This window comes from Eucalyptus grandis, chromosome 5 (assembly GCF_016545825.1).
Source record: "Eucalyptus grandis isolate ANBG69807.140 chromosome 5, ASM1654582v1, whole genome shotgun sequence".
Classification (NCBI taxonomy): Eukaryota; Viridiplantae; Streptophyta; class Magnoliopsida; order Myrtales; family Myrtaceae; genus Eucalyptus; species Eucalyptus grandis.
This window is the reverse complement of record NC_052616.1, coordinates 62,615,401-62,636,421: the sequence shown is the minus strand read 5'-3', so window position 1 is coordinate 62,636,421 and position 21,021 is coordinate 62,615,401. Positions and strand designations below refer to the sequence as shown.

Genomic DNA, 21,021 nt, shown 5'->3' with positions numbered 1-21,021 from the left:
TTGCCAATGAGGTAGAGGGAAGTGGTGGTTCATCAGTCGGACGAGGGCTCAGCAGAAAAGGGAGGGAGCGGCAAAGAGAGAAAGAGTCGGGTGAGAGGAGAGAGAGAAAGAGAGAAGACGTTTAGTTCAAAATTTGGTCTGGCAATTTGGGTCCTCACATGACACATGTCACATTCTCAAGGGTTTTCTTGTTTATCACATTGACACACAAAATGCACTCAATTGTGTTTCTCTTTCACTTGCCAAACGAGCAAACCGCACCCCGCAATTAAGGGGCTGTTTGTTTGTGTTCCTGGTGTGTGTTTATGAACACAATTTCTATTTCAAGGAACAAAAAAAGAATGAAAATGCGTTTGTTTGGGTTTTTGTTTCAAATCTATTTTTTGTTTCTAGGAAAAAATTTGGAACAAAATAAGAAACAAAAAAAAACTTGTTTTTTGTTTTTGGAACACTTCTGAAAAACAAATTTTCTCTCTTCTATTTTTTTCCTCTTTCTTTTCTTTTTCTTTTTTCTTCTTTTTCTTTGGCCGATCGCCGGCCTCGGCCATAGTCGGCGATCGGCCATTGAGGGCTAGCAACCTCGCTGGAGTGTCGCCGGCCCACAGGCGAGGCCGACCTCGCCTAGCCACCGGCGAGGCTCGGCCTCGCCCGAGGCCGGCAAACCTTGCCGTGGTGGGCAAGGCCGTCGGCCCTTGTCGGCTGGTCGCCAACCATGGTTGAGGCCGGTGATCGGCCAAAAGGAAGAAAAAGGAAAAATTAAAAATTAAAAATTAAAAATTAAAAATTAAGTAAAAATATTAAAAAATTAAAAGAAAAAATGAAATAAAATTAAAAAATTAAAAAATTAAAAGAAACAAAAAAATTATATAAGTTTACCAAACGTGTTTGTGTTCTTTTTCTATTCCAGGAACATAAATTATACAAGTTTACCAAACGCGTTCTCCTGTTCAAAAATTGTTCCCCAACATAAATATTTTTTTATTTATTTCTGTTCCATGGAATAATTTTTTAATATAAACATTACCAAATACATCCTAAGTTAGCCCATTGAAATTTGGGAGGGACCCATCAACTTTACATGTTTGGTCCACACAATATCTTCTTCCGTTTTTCTGTTTTTCTTTATTGCTTGATCGTGCAAAGTGGATTAATGTGTATTGTGGTTATTCTCTCCCAAATGTTAACTTAGAAATGCAAATTAAAAAAAAATAAAATAAAGGTTTTCCAGCGTCTGGCGTGTTAGTAAATTTTGGGGGAAGGTCAAGACACTTAAATAGTTAAATCCACACGTTGTTGGTAAATTTTTTAGACTGATTATGGTTTTAGTTACATCATCTGCCTAATAATGATCTTTACTTTATTAGAAGAAGAAGAAGACGACGAAGACCAAAAGCCCAAAAGGCCCGCCTTGTCGGCTAGTGCTGGTGGAGTTCAGAACTCTCCTCCAAATGGGGAGGGTTGAACGCTCGGGGATGATCAGAGATGAACAGTCCTGAAGCCGCTCGTCCCAACCACACCCGATCGATTAAAACCTTTTTTTTTTTTTCTTCTTTTCCTTTTTAAAAAAAATACTTTTTTTATTAAATAATTTTTCTTTTTCTTTCTTGTTCTATTTTTTTTTTTTTTTACTTTGCTCTTTTTCTCTTCTGGACTTCTTCTCCTCTACCCTTGCCCCACGCTTCTTCCTCATTTTATACCATCTTCACCGAACCGACACCAACACCACGGCGAGCCCTCACCGGCGTTTGGGGGCTGACAGCACATTTTTTATGCTCCAATGGGGTTGATAGCACATTTTTTATGCTCCCAGTTGCAGCACTAGGGGAAATTGATCATGTCAGTAGAAACAACTTGAGCAACCATCCCTATGTGCCCTTTAGCCCAACCTTTCTGCTTCGCAAGCATCGACCCAGCTTGGATCATTGAGCCTCTGGCATCCTGCAAGCTGAACTTTCAGCATCTCTAGCCACAACACCTACTGCAGCAAAGCTTTGTGAAATTTTGGAATTATTAATCCCGGTAATTTTGGAATATTAAGAATTTGTGGTAAACACAGCATACTTGGGATTTTGTTGCTCTCAGTTGATGGAAAGTTAATATTTATGTTGTTTTTCGTGAAAAGTGTTGGTCTAATTTTGGCATGTTGAAGCACTTTGAAATGAAAATACTAGTGTCTTGTAGTTTCTGAAATTAAATTGAATTCTAGTAAATTATTTTTTACGTGTAAAAATGATTTTATTGACCAAAATGTTTGCTGTTCCACCACCCATCATAAAAAAAAAATCATAAATAAATAAAATAAAATAAAAAACTATCGAAAAGTGACTTTGCAATTTTTGGTGTCATAGATAATTTGTTTTTGTTTTGGCAATTCCATATTTGCCTTTTCCTTTTTGTTGGCTTTTCTGGTGTCATAGATAATTTGTTTTTGTTTTGGCAATTTGATATTTGCCTTTTCCTTTTTGTTGGCTTTTCTTTTACATCTAACAGTAATGTATGTACAACGACACTTATTCTGACATTTATATCAGCTTTAAATGTTGCATTTAAAAAAAGTTGCACTTATGCTCTCAAGCGTAGAGTAGCAATAAGATCAATCACTTCCTCTGAAATATAAATATACAAAATGGATTCCAATAATAGGCTGGACTCTCATATTGATCCGAACAAATTATCCCTTTTATTGAATAAAATCTTCACCAAGCAAGCAAGAGGATAGTGAATTACCAATTAGATTTCAGTTAGTACATGTAGATTCATTGCAGTGAAATTCACGAGTGAAGTAACAGCTATATGAAACACCCAACTAACTTGGCGAAGTTCAGCGAGGATCAGTGCATTCTTGCACTATTATCCAAGGCCCTTAGCATTAGGGGTGTCATTGTACTGTCGTTCAGCTCAAGTTAAAGATTTAACCAATGCAACCCAGTGATTGAACTTCTCACCATCAGATAGAAAGCTTTATGGTCAAATGGTACATGTGAACTTCTCACCATTCGTAAGTTCATTTTATTTCCCGCCTGCAGGGTTACGTGTGCAATGGCCTCATGTGCAAGTTTGCCAAGATAGTTGTAGAAAAACTTCAAGAGAATTTTAACGAACTAAACTGCAGCCCTAAATTCCCAAAGCTTCCTCAAGTTTCAAAAAATGCTAAGAACAAGGTCGAACATGTTTATCCCCTGCTACAAGCCAAGGATGTCAATTGGTAAGAATCTGGTATTTACATAAAGGGATGCCAGCCCAGTTATGTCCGTAAACACTGTCCACCCCACATCGTAAATTATTAAAGCAAGTTACAGTCTGCACAACTTGCTTCTAAGCAAATTTTCTACCACTACCCTACCTCATAATATGTCTCAAACAGTTCAACAGAACCAACACTGAAGCAACTCCAGAAGAAGAATCATCATATATCTTGAACCATTTAATATCTTTTTCAGACGAGATGCAGGAAACAAACACAAATCCAACACCCCAAAATCAAAGTAAATGCCAAACGGTATCTTGCTAACATGTAATCTTTTTTATCTTCTTGGTATTCACTGACATGTTACATACAGAAGATCAATAGTCATCACCTCTGGATATGACCTCCTTGCAAGTTGGCCGGAGTAGGATGGTATGCTCAAACTGAGAGACATAGCTTCCCTTCACGTCACAAAGAGGTGGACAAGGCTGCATGTGAACAAAATCCAATATTTATACACCAGTGCATCATCTTGTCTAGTGAAGGGCATGTAAGAAATTGGCCCAATGGTATGTCATCTAAAAACTCAATAAAAAACAAATTAAATCAATTTCTCCTGCACAATTCCAGCATCACATAAGTTCTTCAATGCCATAAGATATTTGGTCTCACCCAACCAATCTAAATAACGTCTGCAAAATGCTAAGGTGGAGAAGTTCTTATTAATTGTTGCTAAGAGTTGCTTTGCTCTGGGCAGCCTTAACGGGACGTGGCCAACATCAAAATTTTTCATGTAAATGCTGCACTCCAAGTCTTCTCTTACATATCCCTTTCCTGCAAATGAACAAAGTTACCCCTAACAGAACATTGACACAAACTTATAATAAACCAACATTAAATGCAAAGGCAATTACCTGTCGAACCAAAGGTTTCAATAGCGAAAAATTCACCCTCTTCCATTTTTTTCTGCTCACCTCCCTTCACAATGGGCACAGATTTTTCAGCATGGATTTGATAGGGCCCGATGCTATGTCCATTTAAGTTCCGGATGCTCTTAACTGCAACAAGTCATGCAATAATCCAAACATTAGGAAAGTATTTGTTCCTAAGTCTATAACTTAAATCTTAAAATTAAGTTCCTGTGCTAATGCCAAGGCAACAAGTTAGATCAAAATCGAATAATATACAGAGCAGAAGCAAAAGCCTTGAGAAAAATGCTTTTAGTGATGAGACATCAAGGCAACTATGAAAACCGACTTTACAAAGTCTACTAAAGTGATTTGAAAATGAAAAATGTACAGAGTAAAAAGAAAGGTGGGATGAAGCATCAATATTAGCTATCAAATCATATAGATGATCGAGAAATTTCACACTTCAGTCAGTTTTGAGAATTGAAGGGTCCATAGAGATTACATCCATGGCATTAAGAGAATTTAATGAAGTGCAGACATGTATAATTGGAATTGCACTTACAATCAACAAATAATTTCTTAAACTGCAATGACCACATACTTAAGAGGAACTAATGTGGGCAAGGCATCAGAATAAGCAAAAGGAATAAGTGCAATTAAGGCAAAGATGTCTCTAGAGAAGCAGGACAAGAAAAGAAGAGTAAGAATGAGCTCCAGCGGATCAAAAAAAAACAAGAAATGGAGTTCAGATCCTCATAATAAGAATTCTTGCATGACAAAAACAGAAGTCACTTTAAGGAACTGCAGAAATGAGAAGACCATAACTGGCTTTATATGGCATACTTGGAAATATAACATAAAGCTTTATCAGTGTATTTGTCAATATATTCCACAAGATAGGATGAAAACGAAATCAAATAATGCCAAACTCACACCTTAGAGGAACATATGCACCAAAACAGTGACATAGGACCACCATGAGCAACGAATTAGGGGTCCAATTCCACTAGTTCAATAATTTCGGCGTCATAACAAGCAATTCTACAATGATCTCACTATATTCAACTTTAAACTCAATTGCAATTTTTTACAATTCCCCACATACATGAGCAGAAGTTGACCAATTAACTATGTAAACGATGCCTAAGAGTCCCTCAGTGGACATAACACCAGTTATGCTTAGAAAAGTGTAGTTGTAATTAGCCTAGCAAAGTAAACCACTTTGTTACTTTCCAGTTTTCCTAATTAATGTCTGCCATAACATTCTTAAATAATGCACCAACCAAAGCAAAGGGAGAATTAGTGATATAGTGGTGCTTCATATATTGACAGAAGCACATACTGTTAAACCTAAACAAACCAAAAAAGAAGAGTTACAAGGATAAACCATTGCAAAAACATCTTAGCTGCCAGAGAAGACCAAAGTACAATGGAGTTAACATCACACAAATCAACTCCTCTGGATACACTAACAAGCCAACCAAATTAACACACATCATTCATGGCAATGGAAGAACTGCATTTAACTACGCAACTACCTGAGTAAGGGAAGTACCTTGAAAAGTCTTTCCATTAATTTCAACTTCGTATGACTCCATGACCTCTTGGATTGCAGCACCAACATCACAAAGACGAACGTCTATTCCAAATTCCTATAAAACCATAGGTTATGATAGACATGTCTAGATCTTGAAGAGAGATGATGAATCCATCTCATGCAATGAAATTCTGCCTGATGCTTCCTATGGATTAGGAAGTAAAAATGCCATAAAAATATTATCCTTTAAACACAGCCAGGTACAGCAATAACTCTCTCACCATCACACTCCTTTCTAGAGCTGAGAAAAGTGAGTAAAAACAAAACTTGATCTATGATGAATCAACAAAAGCAAGATGGAACCGTGCGATATGTCATGGATTCAATTCATATCTAATGAGACTCGATCCAGGAAGTGTGAATTAACTTAATACCAGCATTCGTTGCTTCCCGTGAGGCTTCAAGCAGAGGATCAAACATGGGATTAAAGGCCACTGTAAATGCACAGTCGACTATAAGCCCTGCAAATTGAGGAGACTTTTGAGATAAGATCAGTAAGGCAAGGTACTGATACAAGTCATGCAAAAATGAATTAAGATATAAGCAGCAAGCGAAAAGAAGTTTCGCTAAACAAACTCAGTAAAATTACCATCAATATGAGTCCCAAAGTCCAACTTCATCACATCATCATACTGAAGCACAGTCTTATCTCCCGTATTTGGAGTCCAGTGAGCAGCAACCCTAAAAAAGAGAGGAAGTGAGAAAGAAGATACATCCAACAAAATCAAGTAAAGTTGAACACAAAAGCCATCACTATACCAGTTTAAAGAGCATCCTGTAGGGAAAGCAATCCCTGCTTGCAAACCATTTTCAGATATTAGCTTACGAACCATGTTCTCTAAGGTCTCACATAAGTCAGTCATTAGCATTCCGGGTTTCAAAATTTCCCTGATGTACTTCCTAACCTGCTTAGAAATAAATCAAGCTAAAGTCAAGAATTAATAAAAAAATTCATAGCAAAAGCGGTCGATATGTTTTTCCCTTCACCATACACAGTCTCATACGCATTTTGAGCAGCAATAAGAGCATAAGTAGACGGAGATTGCAACCTGTCGATGAACCTCTGCTGCTCGTCAAACTGAATTATATATTGGTTTTTGAAGGCGCTCCAATTCCCTCTTCTCTTCAGACATCACCCTCCATAAATTACTATAAATGAATTGAAATTTCAGCACATAAGATTTTAGAAGTTAGCAATACCTAGAAAAGCTACGTGATTGAGCTAGAGGGAAGACTGGCATGAAATCTTTCTCTACATGTCTGTGTGTCTATCCATTTGTATTTTCACATAACCATATAGAATTGAAAAAGTAAAGAGAACTTCTGATGGTGACTAGTGGCTCTCGCATTAAAATTATATAAAATTATATAAGAGTTAATATCTTGTCAATACTTGAGCTCCTCATGAAAATGATCATGAAAGAAACTTAGATTACATCAAAAGAAAAAGCTAAAAGCCCAGCCAACACATATTATTGATGACTGAACCTTGAGGGCAAAAAGAAGTAATGTGGCACAGTGGAAATATAGAAAGATCAGAGACAATGGCATAGGTTATTCTCTATATTTTCTACCATCAACAAATCATCATAGAATAGAGTAGTGAATTTATATAGGTGAATGCAAAAGATCAAGATGTGCATCACTTTCAGACTTCAGGCCCATGGCAAACCATTCCAAGAGCTAGCAATTCATGTTCTCGTGTCATCACCATGACATGTCAATTTTAGATGGTTATACTTTATTTGTTTGAGCCCACAACGACATATTAATCATTTCACATTTTTGAGGCCCCCATCATGACACATCTACTAACAAGCAAGAAGCAACGCAGAATGCCATGTATAACACATTTGACAAATGATTTTCTACGTAAGTACTAAAAAAATGCGTCACGTTAACACCTCATAAAAAAAATTAAGGGATTAAAAATGTTCAAAGACATCTTTGAGCATCTATAAAAGAAGAGTACATAGAAAGGCTACTGCCACAACATCATCCTTTTAGCAAGCACTACAAGAACATAAAAAAATCCCTTTCCCAGTGCCAAGGTAGATTAAAGAAAATGGACCAAAAATATGATGCAGGACGATGAGTCCCACGACAAAGAATAAACCTTTAGGTTTCACACAGAAAGCTTCCTAAGCATCACTTCAATAAGTTCTGTCCCTCGAGTCGAAAGAAGTTCAGTTAGGGCATATTTTGAGTAAAACTCCCGACCAAACTTCTTGTGGTAATAAAACTAGTATGGTATCACAAAACCAACATTTTCAACTATGTTTGCTTGATCTTCAGAGCCACTTTGAACTGGTGCTTCCTTGTTTTCCCCAACGTGCACCCTCACTGAACTTTGACAAGCAACATGACTGAAATCTCCAAACCAGAAGCACTAACTTTCAAGCCATCGTTGACCCATTCATATTTTATCTCTTTTGTGCATTCAACAACATCATGTCACTCAAGATTTTCCTTCTTGAGTTCAGACTCCTCTAATACTTGAAAATTTTGAACACCTCTAATATTTTCATCTTGTGGAGGGACTTGATTGACAGTTGTCTCCCTTGGTTGCACTCCCAGGGCAATAAACTTCTTTATTTGCTCAGAGAGTTCATCAATCTTGCTGTTTGTTGCTTAAAACAGCATCCACGATCTTTGTGCATAGTGTCCAACTTGGATGTCAACTCACCAACCTCGGAATTCAACTCAAAGTTGGTCATTCTTGTGGGAGAAAGTGTAGAAGCCTTCCCTCTGATATTATAATTGATGTAGGACAGCAAGATCGACATCAAAGAATAAATCTTTAGGCTTCACACCTGAAGCTTCCTAAGCATCCTACCTAGAGTTTGTTACGCAGCACACCTAGGAGAAGCATTGCATCACACACTCCCAAAGTATATAATTGCAAAAACTCTATTACAAAGTTGCAACAATATTAACAGACTCTCTACAGTTCTACTCCAAGTTGAAATAGGAAAACTCTAAAAAAAAAATGTAAGACTGCCAATTTATCTATGAGTAGAAACATAATAGCTGCATCAAAATACTCCATCTAAAGACATGAACCCATCAAAATACTCTCTCTCTCTCTCTCTCTCTCTCTCTCTCTCTCTCATGCCCAAACACAGAATTTCATACTTTGCGATACCATTTCTTAAGAAACCTTACTCTTTGCTGTTGACAAAGAGAGCTTTGGACCACTTTTAAAAGAGCAAAAAGATGATGATTTGCTCTTTCCTAGAGGAATAGGTGGCCAAGTTAAACACAGATCGACTGGCCTTGCAGAATGATAAAATCAGAGTCCCAAGACTGACTAAAAATAGGCAAGGGACACGGCTGATAAAGTTCTGGGGGGTCACCAGGAATTCAATCAAGCATAGTCGTGGTCCAGGTATTGGTTTGAGCAGCACTCCGAGACTATGCTCTTTGGTCACCTCCACCTTCCTACTTCAATTGGAAGTCCCATTCTGAGACTCTAGTTTCTAGTGATAGAAAAATTTCTCTCGATGATAGACAGGAGAGAACAAAGTAAAGAAAGGTTTCCAATTGACAATACAAAGTTCTTGCGGAACCTCACCTGGTATCGATTGTAAGTTTAAGAAATCTCCTAGACATGCTTAATGCAGCTACAACAAGTAATTAACAGAAGATTCTGGCCACTAGAAGGGCAGGAAGGAAACTATATAATAGTCCATCCAACCAATAGACTCCACAACGATTACAAATAAAAAGCGCGATAAGTGAGGAACTCACTCATTCTTGTACTGTTGAATTTCACCCTCTGGAAACTCCCCAGATGGAAAAAGTTCAGCAACAGGAATCGAGGGCGGATTATTCTGCTCGGGCAATTTCTTTCTTTTTCCTAAGAGCCAAACAACAGGTTTAAAATTCTCAAACTGCACTCATTGGGAGGGAAGGGTAGGGGATGAGGTAGAAAGAGTATTACTTGCTTTTTATTCTTTTTCTTTTTCTTCTTGGTGACTTCTCCTGTAGGAAAATCAAACAAAATTAAGTCACGATCGATGCAGACCAAAAGGAAGAAAAAGAAAACGACCTAATCTAGATGCAGCAGGCAGGAAATGTCCACCAATCCCCAATAAGTACAACTAGAGAAAACGCGGCCAAGGCGCTCTCCAAAGAGAAGGGTTATTGGTAGCGCAAGAAAAGAAAGCGGAGGACCATTATCCTTGCCGTCGTCGGCATCGGTTTGCAGCGCGTCAAGGCGCTCGCTAGCCTCCTCTACGCCATTTTCTTCGGCAGGAAGCGCTGCCACGGGCACGTTCTCCTCCTCCATGGACAAATGACCTGAAATCGCAGACGAGGGCGCGACGTATAAAACACTCGGAATGGTTTTAGCAAATGTCGAGCAAACAGAGAGAAGGTAATAGTCAACAAAATAAAAAGGAAAAACGAGAGGGCGAGGAGCTGTCGAGGAGTCGCTCCCTTTTTCTTCCTTTTACTTTTCTCCGCTCCTACATTTTTTTTTTTTTTTATTTCGATATATAAAAATTATTTTTCCTTTTTCATCAAAATTACAAATTAAAGCGCACGAAAAGCAAGATTTAGATCAAGTGAAAAGTAAAAGCAAAAAGTTGATTCAAATAAGTTCTAAGTCTTAACACTTGTCATCTTCTTTTACTTTGATTCCTTTATAAGTTATGGCAAAAATTCGTGTAAGAACTCCAAATATCTTTATTTTCTCAAATAAGAATTTAAAGTAAATATATCAGTATAAAAAAATGACATGAAGTAGTTATAATTTGCATCATAGACTATGTACGTGGCAAGAGGGCTCCTGCCTACCTATGACTGCCGTCCCATCCCCCATCGCCGATGGGGTGGCAATAACGATCTACGGGTCGTTGGCACCTGGGCAAGGGCCCACGACCCTTTCCGACTAGAGGCAAGGGCTCACCCAGTCTTAGGAGAGGGTCATCGCCCTTGCCCAAGCACTAGTGATCTTGTCGATTGTTGCCATCGCCCCATCGGTGATGGGGCAAAAGGGCCATAGGCGAGAGAGAGCGCTTAGGCCTATGTTTTCCCTTCTTCTTAAGTTTTAGTTTTTTCTATTTTTTGCGAAAAAATACAGAAAGAAAGGAAAATTTTAAAAGATGAAATTATTTTTCATAATTGATGAGTTCAAGCATTTATTTGAGATTAATATGATCACTTAATATTCTTACTTAAAATAATGTTGACTTCATATCTTTATTTATGAAAATGAGGATATTTCTGACCCTTATTTGAAATAATATTCACTTCAAACACTTATTTGAAAAATAATATTACTTCAAGCCATTATTTGAAAATTTTTCTAAAATATGTTATCTTTCAACGAAAATGGAATAAATCTGATCTGACCATTTCATTAATCTTCTCATCTACATAGCCATTAACAAAGTCCATGGAACTATATAAACTGCCATCGAACCAAAACGATGCCTTGTCGTTTTCATGTTAAAGAAAAAGAGTTCGAAAAGTAAAGAAAAGAAGATGAAATCCGATAGAAGAGGTGATGGTGCAAAGGCAGCGCCTTGCTTTGCCCTCGCGCGGAGGTAGCCACTCGCGACCAAAGTGGGAGGACGAGCCAGGCCCTCGCCTCGCCTTGTAGCAACTGCTGCTTCGTGTAAACCCGAGCGAAGATTCCCGAACCCTCGACGATGTCTACGATCTCTCTACTGTCCTTTTTATTTCCTTCTCTTTTAATTTCAGTCTATATAATAAAATTAGAACGACCTCTTCGAATAAACTGAGAGTGATTATAGGAGAGTGTTTTCGAGACTGTAACATGGCGCTTCAAATTTCCTCAGGATATGCGAAGGTATATGAAGCTATGACTCCAATTGCAATATCCTTCTACTGTTAAAACGGTGATTGGAATTTGCATCATAGACTATGTACGTGGCATATTTTTTGTCTTGCATCTGTGACGTCATATATGGCGAGTGCGGTCTTGCCAGAACCAAGCTGGTGATGACCACTCCTCACACTGAGAGGTGCGAAGGTCATATAGCCATGGCTGGCGGTTGCTTAGGTGGCGACGTCCCTACACAAGCACACTCTCTCAGCATAGTCAATCGTGTTTATGCAAAGGGACTTCGTTGTGAAATCATACAAAGTAGAAGAGTTGATTGCACCAAAAACAATCCAAAGAACAAGCTGCACAAATAGCACAAGTAAGAGAATAAAAGAGAACTGTCCCTTCGTGTTACATGAAAGTCTCTTTTATTCTATAGAAATAGTAGCGGTTTGACTTAAGCGAACTTTGGCTGTATTTGACTTTTGAAATTGTTTCAACTTACATGAGCCAGAGATGAGTTGAGCTCAAGTATGCTGAGTTTCTCTTGATTGAATCTCTAATTCAAAAAGATGCCTTGGTTTGAGCTCAAACCTTACTTTAAGCATTGACTTATTTAACTCAACTCAAATTCAGTTACTAAACTATGTCACCAAAAAATTTCGGAGGATGCCGACCCTTATTGTGCCTTCTTCTTGCTTTCTATGGTCTGATTAGCTTGCCATACTTGGTTGTCTGGAAATAGTTAATTTCTGCTGCAGGCATGGTATTGGAGAGGTAAGATCAATGCTTCTTCAGAAAATTATGAAGATGCAATGGCAGACTTGCACGTAGCAAATTTGATGGAGACATCATCGGGTGGCAAGAGACAGATTGAAGGTGAGATGAAGTTACTTCAGGTCCAGTTCACAAGGATGTCTGGTTCATTAACTCAGCATGACGAGAACATCTTCAAAATTTCAGGTGTGAGATTATTCTTTGTTGTCCATGCATAATATAATGTGGAGGTGAATTCTTGTTGCTGCCTTAATCACGAGACTTGTTTCTGCAGCTACGTGAATGATGTCAAAGTTCCTTGTTCGTTTTCTGCTGTTTCTTAATATGATTTTAACATTTATATTAATATAGGAGATCTACTGATCTATTAGCTAAATATTTACCACGTGAAAACTTTGCTTGATGGAGATTATTTAGAGGGAAATGTAATAATCTATATTAGGATGGGAAAAAGAAGAAAAGAGATGGAGGGTTTGGTCATACCGTGTTTTGAGTGTTAATCAGAGCAAGGAAAAGGTATCATGACCTTAATGCTCTTCTATGTCATCAGAACTGGAAAAAAAGAGAAGGTTACACTTGGGAAATAATGACATATCTATTACCAGCACCCCCAACCCTGGAAATCCATCCTATTCATATGGATTCGGAGGGATTTAAGAACCACATATTTGCTATTAAGGCAAAAGATGTATACCTCCTCATCCTTTTCTTACTTCTCCCTTAGTCCTTCTAAACAAGTTACTACATTGAAGCCTTCTCGTTCTTCCTGATCTTTTGAACCAAACAAGCTGAATTTTGTGATCCTGCTGACGATGTTGGGAAGGGTTTTTTGATTACATAGATTCATTTTTATCTCTTCCCACAAATATCACATCTTTGGAAGGCTTCTTCAGTTTTTAGTAGCTTTCTTCTATCATGTAATTGACATGTTTATTCCTTTATTTGGTATCAAGGTTGCATCTTAAGCCTATGTGTCTCCCTTCTAGAGAGAAATTGTAGAATTTCATCAGCCAGCTGTGCATAGAGGTGGCAAAAGTTGGTCACACTGGTGAAATCTATCTGACCTGGAATGATTCAATTCATACTCATTTTGGCCCATATTTGGTTTTTTTTTTTTTTTTTTTTGGTTAAATAGCTGATATTTCAAATTCTCAAAACCTTACATGATTGATCCATTACACGTGAACTTGAGCCAACCTTATTTGATGCAAAACTCGAGGTTGTCCTACCAAAACTTGAAGAGTTGAACCAAGAAAGTGGTGAAATCCTGGAAAGAGACCAAAGCTGAAGGAAATTTTATATTATGTACATAGAATTTGTGATTGGTTACGCAAAATTTTCTTTGAACAAGGATACATGGCACTCCATAGTTCTTTAATACTTCTATCAGGTATTACATAAAATCATATTCAGGAAATGCGAATTAAAAATCTAAAAATTTCATATATTCGTTAGTGAATGAGTGGAATTACAAAAAATGTAGGACCACAACCCACTGATCTACAAGTTCAAGCTAAAAGTTCAAGCTATTGGATGAAGGCATATGAATGCTTTATTATTGTTTAGACCGGGATTTGACCTAGGCTTAGAGCTTGACCTATTAGTTAGAAATTGGGTGGCAAATAAGGAGTTTGGCGATGACATCCCCAGTTGCTCTTCCTCTCATGCTATGTGGATGTGGGACCATTGATCTAGAATAAGTAGCTATGAGATGAAGACATGGTTCAATATTTAGGTGCCTACCAAAAACAAATTCTTCCATTCGAAAAGATTGTTCATATCTTCAATTAGGATACATAAGTTGATTTTGCCGGTCTTTGTCTTCTGATGACTAAAATTTGGTAAGACTACTGGTATCCGTTCTTCAGTTCCTTCATTACCTATGAGGGAGGATGAGTGAAAAGTCCAACGAGAAATTTTGGTCGACCTTTGTCCTTATTTTGGGATATAATTTTAAGTTGGGTTTTAGGAGGTGAATGTTTTCCTTGGTTAATATGTGAAGTTCCTTTTCTGGTCACTAGATTACTTGATGATTGGATACCTTATCTGGTTTACATAATCAAGTACAATCTTTGCTACTATCCATTCTTTTCCTGGATGGTGAGAACCTTGTTTGCTGGTGATCTGTAAGTAACGCCTAATTCTCAATCATTCACCTTGTACTTGTTTCTTCAATAGATGTGCCGCACGAGGTAAAAGTGAAGTCCATTGTGATGCCACATAAAGGAAGGGGGATGGCTTCAACTGGTGAAATTCCTCCATCTTATTTGGTTCACAGTGAGGAACCTTACGCTGCAGTAAGGATTTTTAGCCTAGCTTGTCTCTGGTCTGTCTACTTTCACAGATTGAGTCCTAGCATGCCAAGTGTGACAGAATTTTTGTAGTTCTCTGTTGACACATGGAATGACATATGCACATCGGTTTAAGGCATAAATTTACGTGTGAAAGATCAGCACCTGACTAGCTTTTCAGGCAATCCAGTACTGATAAAAGTCACATTCCACGTACCTTTAGCTTGTGGTGCACCGTGACAAATTGCATTCCATGTACCATTAATGGAAGCAACTCTGCACAGCTTATGACAGCAATTCTTTATTTTATGAGCTGGACTACTTAAAGCCCTTCTAGTGAACTAACTTGTAAGCCAGCCAGAATCCATCCATGTGAAATACTGTTGGCATGACTTAGTTGCCTTCCTTAGTACGAATCTATTTTCTGATGAAAAGTATCAACTTGCTGATTTCCTTTGCATTCTTTTAAGGATGCGTGAAGGTTGTGACAGAACCACATGTAAAAGGTTTAGGGCTTTTAAATTTTGAACTATGTGATTACCAAAAAACTATCGCATTTGTCTAATCCGAGCAATTCCCCACAGGGATTCTTGACCAGATTATAATAGTGATGATCTGAGGCAGGTCAGTGTTAATCATCTGCAGAACACATTTTATTACGAGGGTGCTCCCCTGCCATGCAGGTCATATTGAAGAATTGTCAAGACAGGTACTGTCACTATTGCTTCAATGAATTACCAGTGGATGTGATACCCTGCTCTTTCTGTGTAATACCACGGTACTGCTCTGAGCATTGCCAGCTAAAAGCAGGAGGACATCAATCAAGAAACAATGTAGAAGAGGTTAGCCTTCATGTAGAAGTTCCTAAAGAGACTGAAAATCATATCAGAGAAGTTACTTCTGAAAATGGGGAGGAGAAAATTCCTGAGCACTTTCCAGAACACAGACATGAATGCCTGGATGCAAACTGGCCAGCTGTTTTGCCACACGAGGTAGTTTTAGCTGGTCAAGTGGTAGTGAAGTCCCTGGTGCGAAGAAGAGACCTGGTGGAGATAGAAGCCTTGGTATCTTATGACAGTAATTGAATTATCTAGTTCCTGAACCTTTTTAAAGTTTCACAAGCTACATGAGCATCTCATGGAACTATTTAATTGGAGGATCTTTCTTATAGTTACACTGAATTGGCAGTGGAGGTTAAACTGGAACTGTGTATATACGTAATTGTATTACTTGTTTGTCTTCAACGCTCTCTCAGCCTTGACCTTCCAGTCAATCCTTATTTTGTATATCAGGTCTCTCTCTCTCTCTCTCTCTCTCTCTCTCTCTCTCTCTCTCTCTCTCTCTCTCTCTCTCTCTCTCCCTCTCTCCCTCTCTCTCTCTCTCTCTCTCTCTCTCTCAATCGAGAGGTACACATTGGCATTTGTATCCATGCAAGCATGAGTGGACGTGGACAATGGCATGCTTAAGCACATGCTGGGGTGCACTCTCACATGAGATAGATGAATATCCTACTATTTTTACTTCTTTACTCCTGCAACTAACACTTGTGTCCTTCAATCTGCAGTTGAGAATTTTACTTTCATACATACAGTTCCGATAGTTGTTTCTCATTATTGGTCAGGAAACAAGATCTTATAGTTGCTCTTGTTTTGGTCGGAAGCCACATATCATACTTTTGGGTGTCTATTCAACTTGTTCAGGCACTGTCAATACATCCTTTGATTTGCCACAGCTTGTCCATTCACCTATACCAAGTATATTTGATTGTTCTTGTTTCTTAAGAAGGATATGCGGCTGCAAATTTAAGAAGTGTATTATTCTACTGTAAAATGCTATTTTTATTTTTTAATTGATTACTTCAATTGGTAAGAATCTGTCACTCTTATTACCATTATTCTCAATCTTTTGATAGCTACTATTATGAATTTTGTTATCCTTAATGGACAAGATAAAGATTCTGAGGTTGTTCTTATTTACCTTTATCTAGTCACTAATGCTTCACACCCATTCTTATCGATGCAGATTAACATCATTATGTGTCAAATAAGGCTTAATTCTATGGCTATCATCAGGATGAAATCTAGTGATCCCAATGCTCCACAAGATCCTCATAGAAAACTTTCATCCAATGAAGCTGCTTCAGCTAGTACAATAGAACAGGTTTCTCCTGATAGTACGCTCTTTAATCAAGCCTTAGCATTTCTGATGGAATATCACCGAGGTCCTTTTACTGTTCTTTTTTTGGCTATTTAGAAATGTATCTACCATTATCAAATGTGTCCAAGCAGAATTGTCACTTTTCCTGTAACAAAGGAAGAAAGTCTTTCTAATCTTTTGTGGTCTGTTTTGGTGATTATTATCTAGGTCAGCGTTGGTCAAGCTATTTATGCCGTTGGCAGTTTGTTTAACCATTCTTGTCATCCAAACATTCATGCATATTTTCTTGCTCATACTTTCTTCATCCGAACAACGGAACTGGTGGAAGCAGGATGTTCCCTAGAGTTGTCTTATGGTCCACAGGTACTATGATCCTTGATCACCGGGTTCTTCCTTTCAATTAATAATCATGCTGAGTCGCTAAACGTCAGTGCAGAAATCTATGGGGGAGAACTTTGATAATAATCATGCGTGTAACTTGTTCACAATTCTCCAATTTATTAATTATATTGATGATTCCCTGATTGCAGGTTGGGCAATGGATCTGTCAAGACCGCCTTAAATTTCTGGGAGAGAAGTATTGTTTTCGATGTCAGTGCAGAAGCTGTTCAGTTGTGAATCTCTCTGATCTTGTTCTGAGTGCTTTTCATTGTGTTCATCCTCACTGCTCTGGCATAATTTTGGATACATTTGACATAAAATCTGAAACTGAAAAACTTAAGCAGTCAAGACATGCTGGAGACATATATAGCTTGGAGCCTTATGTACAGGTATCATAAGTAATTCTCAGCTAGGACACATGTTAATTTTTATAGGCCTTTCTGTTTGAAATAACAGCGTTGAAAAACTAGTCTGAGGAATCTTTTTCTTGTTCCTGTGGTGGCTACGTAAAAATTTTCACAGGTGGATAAGTTTGGTGATCTCTATGCTGGCGAAATGGATCACAATGCCCAGGAGAAAAGTTATAGCTCCCTTCATGCATGTGTAGGATATTGCATGAAATGTGGGTCCTGTTGTGACCTGGAATCTTCTCGCCTGATGGTGAGCAAAGCTTTAGGAAATATTAAAAGGTAATTTCGTGTGTCTCCATGAAGGTTTTGCCTTGGTATTTTGGATAAGGACTTAGTGTGGAGTGGTTACTGCAAGGTAGGAGGTGATCTCCTGATGAATTCGAGTAAATCTGAGCTGCAGATTTTGCATAGTTGGGTGCATACAAAAGAGCATTAAAAGTGAAACTGCCAATTTAATTTTTTGTTTTACTCTAAAATTCTTTTCTAACTAGTACTGGATTTTGCAAATCGTGTCCTTCTCCTTGCATGCATCACCTATTATTTCATCTGTAAGAGCTTTCACTTCTTGACAGGTTGCAGGATGGAATAGTTAGAAAAGAACTGTCAAGTTCCTTACTTTCTAATGCTTTAGAATCTCTTGATCAGCTGAGGAAAGTGTTGCATGCATATAGCAAAAGCATTGCAGAAGTAAGTTCCTCCACTTCACCATTTCCTTATTGTGTTTTTCTTGAGCGATTGGCTTATTTTGCGATCAGAAAGCATTAACATGTCGAGTTCTGAAGGGTAACAAATTTCATGTAAATATGTCAAAACTACATTCGTAGGCAGAGGACAGCATAGCACAAGCATTTTGCTTCATTGGAGAGCTGCAGTGCGCGATGGAGCACTGCAAATCATCAATTCAGGTATATATATGTGGCTGTGGGCGCTTAGAATCTTTTTAAGCCTTCAACAATCGTATTTTTTTCTTTTTTAATGTTTTGGGTCATAACAATCGTATTCTTGTTTGAGTTTGCATAATAGCTTTAACTTGAGGCTTGATACTCAGAGTTGACGAGAGGCAGAAAAAGAAGCTTGATGATCTTAAACAAATGCATTGGTTTTATTCAGTTTTTTTGTGAACCATATGCACTTAAATTTCGGGCTTTTAAAGTCCTACTGAAAAGACATAGGTAACATTCTGACATCAGAAATTACTAGGAATACCCTGATTTATAAGATCTACACTGATTTTCTGTCAGTGCTTTGTTGGATCATCTCCTGCAGTTTGTTTCACCTGCCTACTCATCCTAGATACTGAAAACACTAGTTAAATGTGAAGGGTAGATGATGCAAACCAAATCCATTCTTTACCATTAGTAGTTTTTCCTATTCATACAAGAGGATGATCTAGGTTGAGATATCTATGAGTTCACTTTGTACAATGTCAACATTTGTATAGATTCTCCGTATCCATGTTTGCACAAGTCTTGAAAATTAGCAGACTTATTCTTTTCGTGAGGTAATAGTTAAGTCTGAGAGATTATGACTTGACTTGCCACGATGTTAGACTGTTCTGTTGAACTTTAAATTCCGTAGTTGGTTTTTTAATCTTCTTAGTTGTCCCTTTTCCAGCTTTGCTTATGATTTTTTTTTTTTTGTGGCCTAGTAAAATTGATGACAAAAGGTGGTAGGGACATAGTCCCTTTTGCAACTAAGATAAAACTAAGTAAGGATACTGTGTGGTAAAAGGAAATGTTTGGCACCATCATATTTAGCATGTAAGAGAGTATAGATTCCTGTACTGGGAATTTTATTTCCCATGAATATGAGAAGTACAATTGGAATGAATGACTTTAAGTATTGCTCTCTTTTTTTTTCCTCTGCGTGTATGGAGGTGGCCCAACGGGCCTTGTTATAGTGGGCTGAGAGGAATATAGGTTACCTAGATCATGGATCACTTTGATAAGAAGAACGCATTGTGACGCTGAATGTCACTTACCAAATACGTGATAGAGTAGATATAGGTTTCTTTGGGTTGTTTTCAAAACAAGGCATGATTATTTTATTATTTGCACTGAACATCAGTCTAACAAATATATTTGATGATTGGCTGTGAGTTACGGCTATCTTTTTCCGCTTAGATGTCTGTTTTACGCAAAACACAACATTTCGTTGACATTCGCTTATGGAACGGCTTGGCATCAGCTTCTGCATTTTTGGTATACGTAACTTTTTGCCAGAACCAGTGTCAAATCTTAAAGGTGGAACTGCATGTCATGATATAAACAGATTATAAGATTCAGAAATAAACGATTCGTACCTAGTTTACTCATTCACATTTCGTGTCATTCATGAGAATCTAAAACTTGCATAATATACAGCCTAATCTTAAATTTGTGGAATTTTGTGAGATTGATCAATTTCTGTAGAGTTGATCTTGTCAATCAAGCTAATCAAGATGTGAGAGGTTTTCTGTAAATGTTAGTGTCTATTGTAGATAAAGGAAGTTTTGAGGACTTAGGCATTTTGTGTTGATGAGGCTTTATGTCAATTGCCAAATAGTTGTTTTTGGCATTTGATTTTTGAAATGAAGAGAGAAATACTAGTTTTTGCTAAACTGTTAAATAATGAAGCTTAAGAATTGCTTCTCTGTGATCAAGGTCCTGTGAAGCATCATATTGGGTGAAAATGTATTATAGCAAACATGCATCATAATATACATTCTAGCAAGGTAACGGTTCTCATTTTCAACATTTTCTAAAATGAAGTTGGCATGGCACCTATGTCACGAATATGTGAACATGAGGGTGTGATTTTTAATATTCATTGAAGGGTGGGGACATGTACAAACTTCTTCATGAACATTTTGGATAATCTCAAAACTTGAAAGGCATGCGGCACTCCTAGGGGAAAAATGGGAGTTGTCATCATCACTACTGAGATTACTATCTATCCTCCTACATAAATATTTTTTTTCGGTCTCAACTAACATAAAATTTAAAGGAAATTCATGAATATAATGTGATGTTGAGTTATTTCAAGATGATTGATAGGTCTACTAAATGCAGCTTGCTTTTCATACAGAGACAATGCAAGCCTCTGAAAAATTTCGTAAAAATTTTTACTCACAGTTCTGAATGTGTTTATGTAGATTTTAGAAAAGCTTTATAGTCCTGATCATATTGTCATTGGATATGAACTAATGAAACTTTTATCCATTCAGCTATCACTGGGCGATGTTGATGCTGGAGAGACCTTGAATCGATTGGGTATAATCTTTGAGCATCACTATTCACTATGGCTCCCATACAGCAGTTGTGTTTCCATATCTTAAGTTATTCAAGAGGGAAGCAAGAAAATTATGTGAGGTGGAAGACTCTTGAAGGTGTCGTGTGAAAGTTCTGAACTCAATCTAAAGGTCCTTTTTTCCCTCTCTAGAAAATTAATATTTCTATGTTTTCCACTTTTGTTAATGTGATTTTGTGGTGGATGGTGGGCATATTTTTATATAATTGGTGGCAATGAATCCATCTG

General features: G+C 37.7%; 2 protein-coding genes and 1 pseudogene across 2 annotated transcripts; 2 read left to right on the top strand and 1 right to left on the bottom strand.

Moving 5' to 3' along the window:
• Nucleotides 1-3,381: 3,381 nt before the first annotated feature.
• Nucleotides 3,382-9,986, bottom strand: LOC104447735 (annotated as a pseudogene).
• A 1,507-nt stretch (nucleotides 9,987-11,493) lies between these two features.
• On the top strand, nucleotides 11,494-15,642 carry LOC108957080. The gene is made up of 4 exons (XM_039314042.1): nucleotides 11,494-11,868; nucleotides 12,251-12,452; nucleotides 14,445-14,563; nucleotides 15,241-15,642. Exons 2-4 carry the CDS (start codon nucleotides 12,305-12,307, stop codon nucleotides 15,640-15,642), a joined length of 669 nt encoding a protein of 222 aa, XP_039169976.1. The 5' UTR covers nucleotides 11,494-11,868; nucleotides 12,251-12,304.
• Nucleotides 15,643-17,700: 2,058 nt separating this feature from the next.
• LOC104431045 lies at nucleotides 17,701-20,821 on the top strand. The gene is made up of 4 exons (XM_039314041.1): nucleotides 17,701-17,784; nucleotides 18,078-18,192; nucleotides 18,330-18,410; nucleotides 20,639-20,821. The coding sequence occupies exons 1-4, from the start codon at nucleotides 17,711-17,713 to the stop codon at nucleotides 20,819-20,821; spliced, it is 453 nt and encodes a 150-aa protein (XP_039169975.1). The 5' UTR covers nucleotides 17,701-17,710.
• Nucleotides 20,822-21,021: the final 200 nt, after the last annotated feature.

Excerpts from the sequence above, each read along its gene's own strand:
- LOC108957080 (XM_039314042.1), top strand. The coding sequence starts at position 12,305 with ATGGCAGACTTGCACGTAGCAAATTTGATGGAGACATCATCGGGTGGC. Across the intron at positions 12,453-14,444 it reads GAACATCTTCAAAATTTCAG|ATGTGCCGCACGAGGTAAAA; the intron begins GTGTGAGATTAT and ends TTTCTTCAATAG. Across the intron at positions 14,564-15,240 it reads GTGAGGAACCTTACGCTGCA|GTCATATTGAAGAATTGTCA; the intron begins GTAAGGATTTTT and ends CCTGCCATGCAG.
- LOC104431045 (XM_039314041.1), top strand. The coding sequence starts at position 17,711 with ATGAAATGTGGGTCCTGTTGTGACCTGGAATCTTCTCGCCTGATGGTG. Across the intron at positions 17,785-18,077 it reads GCTTTAGGAAATATTAAAAG|GTTGCAGGATGGAATAGTTA; the intron begins GTAATTTCGTGT and ends ACTTCTTGACAG. Across the intron at positions 18,193-18,329 it reads ATAGCAAAAGCATTGCAGAA|GCAGAGGACAGCATAGCACA; the intron begins GTAAGTTCCTCC and ends CTACATTCGTAG.